Source organism: Verticillium alfalfae, genomic scaffold (assembly GCF_000150825.1).
Source record: "Verticillium alfalfae VaMs.102 supercont1.3 genomic scaffold, whole genome shotgun sequence".
Classification (NCBI taxonomy): domain Eukaryota; kingdom Fungi; phylum Ascomycota; class Sordariomycetes; order Glomerellales; family Plectosphaerellaceae; genus Verticillium; species Verticillium alfalfae.
In genome coordinates this window covers 262,966-270,764 of record NW_003315036.1, presented here as the reverse complement: position 1 = coordinate 270,764, position 7,799 = coordinate 262,966, and the positions used below count along the sequence as shown (strand labels likewise).

Here is a 7,799-nt window from a genome sequence, read left to right as displayed (position 1 = left end):
CGTCATTCATCGCCATGTCGGCCAGGACCTCAATCGCCAGTTGAAGTGAGCAGCGGAGCGGTGCTCGACCTGTAGAGGGATATCGTCTCGATGCTGGCGACGGCGATGACGAACTGGGTGTTGCCGAGACGATCCCCGGGTCCGGGAGGCGTGTTGACGTTGCGAACGGCAAAAGAGGCGGCGCGCGTCATGAAGCGCGGCAGCTTTGCCGACACGGCCAGACGGCCCTCCTCAATGTCCCCAGACGGCAGGCGAATGCCGTTAAGGCAGACGCCCGAGTTCCGCGGCAGGTTCGACAGCGCCATGACGAAGACGGGGGAGATGTAGCGGATGGCCCTGAAGCTGGGCTGAATACCTGTGCCGTCCTCGGGCATACTGTAGGCCAGATCAGGGCCCGTGACATCGTCCTTGGTGACGTTGATGACGAATAGTTCGCGCTCGTCGCAGTATGCCACCTGGAAGCTGTCGTCGCCCGTCTGGATGACGTCAAGGTCGGTGGCCTCGCGCGAAATGTCCAGAACACCCCTAGACTTGGGCGCCTGGCCCAGCGTCACCTCAAAGATGACAATCTGGGACCGCTTGGCGAAGCCCGTCGCCACAGCGCCGACCTGCTTCTGGCCGGGGCGTTCTGGGTTGGGCGGGCTCACGCGCAGCAGGCGCTGGTACGTCTCCTTGTCGCCCTCGCCATGCTGGAAAAGCGCCGTCCGCGACAGCTCGTTCAGGACGGCCGTGTGGGCCGTCTTTTCAGACTTGCTGCTGGAGGGCGCCATGGAGAAGACGCGAAAGTGTTCGTTCTTGCCCTTCTCGAGCTCGGCCGTGCTCGAGTTGATGCCGGCGTAGACAAAGGTGGGGGCCTTGTTGCTGCCGCCGGGCTTCTTCTGGCCGATGGCGATGGTGTTGACGGCATCTTCGTCGCGGCTGAGGTCGGCTTCGGCAGCGATGCGCGGGTTCTCGGCGAAGGGCGCGTCAACGGCTGTCTTGGTGGAGGGTCAGCCTATTTCTGTATGCGGCGCAGAAGTCGAGGAGGAAGTGGTGGGCCATGGACTCACTATCCTGTTGGGAACACCGCTCCGGTTGGCGCCGCCGCCGCCGCTCACAAGCAGACGGGTCGCATCTTGGGGATCAAAGTCGCAGGCGAAAGGAGGGTAGCCGAGGGCCAGCCTTGTGACAGGCAGAGTGGGCGCCATGGCAGGCTGGCTATTTGGTGGGGATTTGGGGCTGCGCAAAGAGAGGCGCAGGTTCGAGACACTTGCCGTCGCAGTATCGTGGTTTTCGGACGGCAGAGACACAGGTGACGGAATATGCCTCTTCTCAGGCTGTCGACGAGGGGTCTTTGAGCTGAGGTGCTGAAGTGCAGGTGCGAGGTGCGAGATGCTGAGCGGGCGTGTGGCGATGATGAGGTCTTGAGGGTCCTCGGCCTCTGGGGAAGTCGCAAAGGACAGACAGACCTTCCTTCCGTTTTTCACGCCAGATCCGTTCCTGCCTAGCCCCTCCATCCTGGTCCGGCCCGATTGACGGCGCTAGACCAAACATGGCATCGTACATGGCCCGCATGGGTCGAGCTTTCCCCAACTTTTCTCCAACCGTTCGCTTGGGTCCGCCGAGCCCCAGCTTTTTCCACTGCATATCGAGTTCTCGACCGGGCCTTCTGCGTGCGCTCACTTGCACCTGCACTCAGCGCCGGGCCTTTTCCTGTCAGGTGCAGCCGCGGCGCCAGGGGTCCTTCCGACCCGGGGGTAGGGGGGAGAGCCTTTCCCTCGTGGCTTGTCGAGACATGTTCACTTGCAGTCTGTCGGTCGTGGGCAGGTGAGGCAAGGTAGGCAGGTTGGTAAGCATGTTGAAGTTTCGAGTGTATTCTATGGTTCATAACCACCCCTTTCCGCCTCCTCAGGTTTGGGCTGAAGGACTACCCGATATTATCTTCCCGCACCGACGACCCTATCGTCCAATGTCCCAGATTTTGCGCCTCCCATCTCCCAGCACCCGGTCACCAACCTAACCCATCTGTCCGTTCCGAGAGCCGAGCACGCATCAAAATCTCGCCTCAAAGATCTCCGCCGGCGTCACGTCCTCCCAGTGGACACCGTCCAACGTGATCCGCCCAATGTTGCCCAGGTAATTCGAGTCGAGCGGCCTGATCACCCGGCCGTCCCAGCCCATGCTAGAGGAGCTGCTTGCCGAACCGTCACGGCTCCCCTGCACGTGCCGCAAGAGCCGTTGCTGCGAGGCAACTTGGTGCTGCTGCTGCTGCTGCTGCTGCTGCTGTCGCTGTTGATTTTGCACCTCGCCGATGTTCGGTGCAGACGCCGACTGGCTGATGCGCGTGCCGTTGCTCATGCTCCGCCCGGCAAGGTTCCAAGGCGCCGCCCGGCCCCCCGCGCTGCAGCGTCCACCGACGCAGGGCGCTCCGCCTCGACGCAGTCGTGGCACGGCTCGCGCAGGCTCGTCCTCCAGGACCCGTCGACGGCCGCGCGCGTGACGCAGTCGTAGAGCTCCCACCTGGACGGGTGGGCGGGGATGCGGCGGCAGCGGTAGACGACGCACTCGAGGTGGCCGCAGCTGTAGCTGTAGTAGACCGTCTGGCACATGCTGCCTGCGGGGTGCCCTTGTGGTAGCTTGCAGACGGACGAGTCCAGAGATTGTGTTGGGAAAAAAACAGAATAGACAGGACTCCCAGGATGGGGACCTCCTCGAAGCGTGAAATGAATCTAGGCAGGAGCTTGCGAGCACATGACAAATCTAGGTCGTTTCTCGAATGAATGTGTAAATGGTATAGTTCGGCTGCTTCTCCGTCTCTCTCGGTGACATCGACTTCTTCGTAGGACCGGGTTGTGGTGATGACGTTGGTAAAAATCTGAAATATGTAGGGAGTGTGTACAGAGGCCCGCTGGTCTCTAGGTGAACGACAGGAAAGGGCCATCAATCAGCACCATCAGTGAGCTCGGTCGAGGTCGAGGTGGTCGAGGTATATTAGTTGGTGGAGGAAAGAAAGCCGACTCGAATCTCGGGCAGCCCAAGGTATTTCTACGCTCGGTGGAGTTGACGGAAGAGGGGTGAAGAAGAGAGCCTTGAAAGGCCAGCTCCTACAACTACCTTATTCAAGAGTTGCAGCCCTGCATCCTGGGTCTTCCATTCAACAGGCAAGCGCGGAGAATGTACGTCCCTTGGCCGTTTGATCCTGCCAGTAGGGGGGGGAATGGTTCCGCGAGCTGAGGCCAACGTCAACACGTGAGAGCTGAGGCCATGTTCGGTAAACCACAACCTTTGTAGAGCACGAGTACAAAGGCAGCACGAACTGGTAACAAATAATGCCATGTTTGTTTTAATTCACCTCGCCCCCAAGGCCCAACAACGCACGACTCCATTCACTCGCCCAGCCGCCGCGTCGTTGCCATCGCCCCCGCCCCCGTCCCCTAATCCACCAGAATCTTCTCCTCGAGCTCGCCGTACCGTTCGTAGAAGCTCTCAAACAGCCTCACCGCAAACTCGACGTCCTTGCTGCCTCCTGTCTCCCGGATCGAGTGCATGCTGAGCTGCGGGTTGCCCAGGTCGAGGGTCCGGACGCCGAGCTTGGCGCTGAGCATGGGGCCGATGGTGCTGCCGCAGGGCGAGTCGTTGCGCACGACAAACAGCTGCAGCGGCACGCCGGCGTGGCGCGCGCTCTCCTGCAGCAGCACGATGCCGGGCGAGTTGGTCGCGTACCGCTGGTTGGCGTTGATCTTGATGACGGTGCCGCCGTTCATGGCCGGCTGGTGCGACGCCTCGTACTTGCCCGCGTAGTTGGGGTGCACCGAGTGCGCCATGTCCGCCGACACGAGGAACGACCGGCTGAGCGTCTGCTCGTAGGCCGTCGACTGGATGCTCTCCTCGAGGTGCGGCAGGGCGTCGTTGACAGAGTCGTACGACGCGTCGGACGCCGTGTCGCTGCGGCCCGCGGGGAGCACCGACAGTCGCCGGAGGATGGCCGGCAGGAGGTTCGAGTTGGCGCCCTGCGCAGACGTCGAGCCGATCTCCTCGTGGTCGAAGCAGGTCACCAGCCGGATGGTGTGGTCCTCGTCGAGGGCGGCCGAGTCGCGGAGCGACGTGATGAGGCCCATGATGGAGCAGTACGTCATGCCGAGGTTGTCGAGACGCGGGGAGAAGACAAACTCGTCGTTGAGACCGCCGAGGCAAGCGGGCTGCGTGTCGTAGAGCACGAGCTCAAAGTCCACAACGTTGAGGACGTCGACCTCGGCGTGCGACGCGATGACGTCGATTATGTGCGGGTGGTGGCGCTCCGTCAGGTCCCTGAGGGGCTTGAAGTCCTCTTCCGCCTCTTCATTGCCCTCCACTTGTGTCTCTGAAGCGCTCTTGTTCAGCTCTGCCGACGCCAGACCGGCAATGGGGAACAGCTCGACCTCCTTGTTGGGGTCGAAGCTCGAGCTCCGGTCAAGGTGGATGGCCAGTGTCGGGATACGCAGGAGGGGCTTGTCGACCTTGATGAGCTTCTGTGTGAAGGTGCCGGTGGAGTCCTTGACAAGCACCCGGCCAGCAATGCTGAGATCGCGGTCGAACCAGCTATGCCAGATGCCTCCACCGTACGTCTCGACGCCGACCTGGAGGAAGCCGTTGTTGCCCTTCTTCGAAACAGGCTTGATGCGGAGGCAGGGCGAGTCGGTATGCGCGCCGATCATGCCGACGGGGTTGCCGGGACGCCATTTCTTACCAATCGCAAAGGCGACGATCGAGGAGCCGTTGCGGGTCAGGTAGTATTTGCCGCCGGGTCGGAGGGTCGACGCCCAAGAGTCTCGCTCCTTGATCTTGCTGAAGCCGGCCTTCTCCAGGCGGGCAGCGGCGTTGGCGCAGGCGTGGTATGCTGTACTTCAGGCATCAGAGAGACGAAGGGCAGACAAAACGCGCTTGTCCAGGTAGACTCACGGGTGGGAGAGGCGTTGACAAAGTCGATGAAGTCGAGGGCAGTCTTATCGGGAGCCATGATGACAGCTGAGGTCGAAAACCGGGCGCGGGCTTTGATGGTTGATGTCGGTCGCGGGACTAAGAAGGCTGGAGCTTTGAATGCGTTGTTGCTGCAAGACACGAGACGTCCTGACAGCATTGGCGTGGATCGAAAATGGCAAAGGGCAACGGAGATGCGGCGGCCATGAATGATCTGTGGTGATCACGAGGGGAAGTCAACATGCAAGCTTATCGTTATCAGTCAAACTGCGGTTGGGTAGTTGTAGCGCACCGAAGACATCACGGGCTGTAGGCTTTTGCGTGTGACTATAGATGATGGGTTGGATAGCTCAGCAACGCGTGCTTCGGACGTCCTTTCTGGAAAGACCCTCCTCATGTTTGAAAGAATTCTTGCTTTGGAATCATTTATCTATCAATTCCTGTGGCCATTGGGGTCGCGCGGCATGGTGGCACCAAGCTCTTCCAATCGAGCCTCCCGTCGAGACAAGCCATGTGCGTCAGCTGTGCTACGTATATGCCATCGTCTGGTAGAGAGCATGGCTGGGTTGACATCATTGTGCCTGGATAATTCACAGCACCACTACCGCATACACAGGAAGAGCGAATCTTGGAATATATCGCGAGGCGTGCGAAAGGCTTCACTTGCATGGGAGAGCACCCTGCCAATCCTGCTGCAGCACAGCTAGTATGCCAAGGAGTTGCAACACTAGCAGTTCGTAGTTGAAACTGTAATTCCGTTGAAAGAGTGAACATATCGATTAAAGTTTGTATAGATGACCAGACTTGATTTCGACTTGCCATGGCTTGGTCCGTTGGTGAGTTGCTGTGACAGTTGAAATCCCACCCGAGCATATCTTGCCTGTTGTATGTGACTTCGGGGAACGTGTCTTGCATAGATATTGAATACACAGTATGAAGCAGCCGAATTTCTTGCTTCTGCGGCCCAATTGCAGGCCAATCCTGGAGTCAAAGGCAGCTTCTAGTCTCGAATTCGAATGTTTGATGACATGAGAAACCATACGAGCATACACATCAGCGTAAAAAAGACTTAAACATCTCCTGCGCATGTCTTGGATGAGGTGCTATCACCTCACGATACCAGACACTCTACATCAAGGCAGCTCGGTGGCTCGGTTTGTAACGGAAGACTCGCACTAGTGTCACAGAGGTCCCATTTCCTGAAGCGAATTAACGTCACATGGCGGCGAGCAACAGCACGAAATGTCACGATAGGTCGCAGACCGCACTCAAATATGCGGTGTTCTCGGAATTACGGACTTCATACATGCCCACGACGGTAAGAGTTCTTGACCAGCTCATGAGCCACTTCAGCCTTTGTTCCCGCCATCGTCGGAGTTGGGGCAGATCAGGTCATGCTCCTTGGCCAGGAATGACAAGGTGAGAACGCAGACGGCAGGTATCATTCACGAGCAACCTCTGCTTGAAGCATGTCCACGAACAAATCTGTGGAGTTGAGATCAGACTGGAGAAGTTAATGTAAAGTCTCAGCGGACACTAAATATACTCTGTACCATGGCTATTCACACAGATGACCCCTGGACATCCCGGTCGTGCAAGGTGTTGTTCAGCGCGCAAGAAACAGATACGGCCCTCCAATGTGCAAGGGTAATGGTCTGCAAAAACGCGCGGCAGCCACTGCCGGGTTTGACAAAGCCTCGAGTCACTCATATGCCTGCCTGGATGCACGGTTTCCAAAACACCATCTCAAATACCTCATCATGTGCTTGCTGTAGATGTTTCGCCATGGCGCGCCTCGTCTTCCACCAAATAGTCAGAGAATGCATGAGACATTCTCGGAGGCTTGTTCAACGGCCATCATGCCCTGGCCTACCTTGCCTATAATTTATGCTCGTATGTGTTTTTGTGATCATCTCACTATTGATCGACCCTAGCGCCTCCAGGGGGGGGGAGGGGGGACTCCTCTGCTCCTCAATGGTAGGCTGCTGGGTAGTACCACCAGATGGACGACGATATGAACCAGCGCCCTGAAAATACTACTGGGAGTAGCAGCGGGCACGCCTTGACCGTGAGGAAAAGTCAAAAGTGGCGGAGAAAAGAAAAGAAGCCTGCCATCATCGACATTCTGTGCACCATTCTCTTTCCTCGGGGCCCTTGGAGGAACAGTCGTACGAGAGGCCATTCCACATCGCCTTCATCACGCCATCCCTCAGCGGAAATCTTGCCATGACCGCACCAAAGAGGTCACGCGCCCAAGGCACCATCACGACAGCAATTAGCGTAGGGGGGATGAAAAAGCAGAACACGGTCCTCTTTTCAAATCCAACCGGACCCAAATCCAGCCAGACCGATTCAAAACCCCTCATGTCACAAGTTGGGAATTCGCCTCCCCCACCACAGGAAAGAAACACACATCTTCAAAGAGCAGAATGCTTCAGCAGCTGCCCTCTGTATTAAGTAAACCGCAAACGGCCAAGGGGGTTCAGCTTTGGGTGTGGAGAGGGGTTGTTTGCCTTGTCGGTTACCTTAGGTAGGTACCTACGCAGGTAGATACCTGGCAGCCAGCGACCAAACGGCCATCGATTGCCACCAAAAGCTGGCGTGGCGTCCTTGACACTCCAGCAGCCCGGCGGGGGAAGGGGAGGGGGAAAAGAAGGCTGCTCCAAGCCCCCCGGACGCAGATCCTAGGGGTCCAACAGTGCCCGGTTCATCAGCCACGCCGCGCCCCTCAACGTCAGATCGACCCTTTCAACCAACGCGCGCGCACACAGGTTCCTGCAGCTGAGGAGGACCTTGCATTGGGTGCCGGTGTGAGAGAGAAAGCCCCCTCCACCCCATCTTACCCCTTTCCCCCCCCCCCCTTC

The 7,799-nt window shown here is 58.4% G+C and overlaps 4 protein-coding genes across 4 annotated transcripts in view; all 4 read right to left on the bottom strand.

Annotated features, from left to right (window-relative positions):
* Positions 1-1,496, bottom strand: part of VDBG_02593 (conserved hypothetical protein) — a gene marked incomplete at both ends in the record, with an annotated part of 2,404 nt that extends 908 nt beyond the window's left edge. The window contains 2 exons of the mRNA XM_003006408.1: positions 111-977; positions 1,050-1,496. Of these exons, the coding sequence (XP_003006454.1) occupies positions 111-977; positions 1,050-1,496 (1,314 nt within the window). The remainder of the gene's footprint in view (positions 1-110; positions 978-1,049) is intronic.
* Positions 1,497-2,031: 535 nt separating this feature from the next.
* Positions 2,032-2,588, bottom strand: VDBG_02592 (predicted protein; the record flags this gene model as incomplete). Its single annotated transcript, XM_003006407.1, has 2 exons — positions 2,032-2,268; positions 2,394-2,588. The coding sequence occupies 2 exons, from the start codon at positions 2,586-2,588 to the stop codon at positions 2,032-2,034; spliced, it is 432 nt and encodes a 143-aa protein (XP_003006453.1).
* An 825-nt stretch (positions 2,589-3,413) lies between these two features.
* VDBG_02591 (aspartyl aminopeptidase) lies at positions 3,414-5,084 on the bottom strand (the record flags this gene model as incomplete). The annotated part of the gene is made up of 2 exons (XM_003006406.1): positions 3,414-4,855; positions 4,918-5,084. 2 exons carry the CDS (start codon positions 4,973-4,975, stop codon positions 3,414-3,416), a joined length of 1,500 nt encoding a protein of 499 aa, XP_003006452.1.
* Positions 5,085-7,619: 2,535 nt separating this feature from the next.
* Positions 7,620-7,799, bottom strand: part of VDBG_02590 (predicted protein) — a gene marked incomplete at both ends in the record, with an annotated part of 584 nt that continues 404 nt past the window's right edge. The window contains one exon of the mRNA XM_003006405.1: positions 7,620-7,727. Coding sequence (XP_003006451.1) covers positions 7,620-7,727 — 108 coding nt within the window. The remainder of the gene's footprint in view (positions 7,728-7,799) is intronic.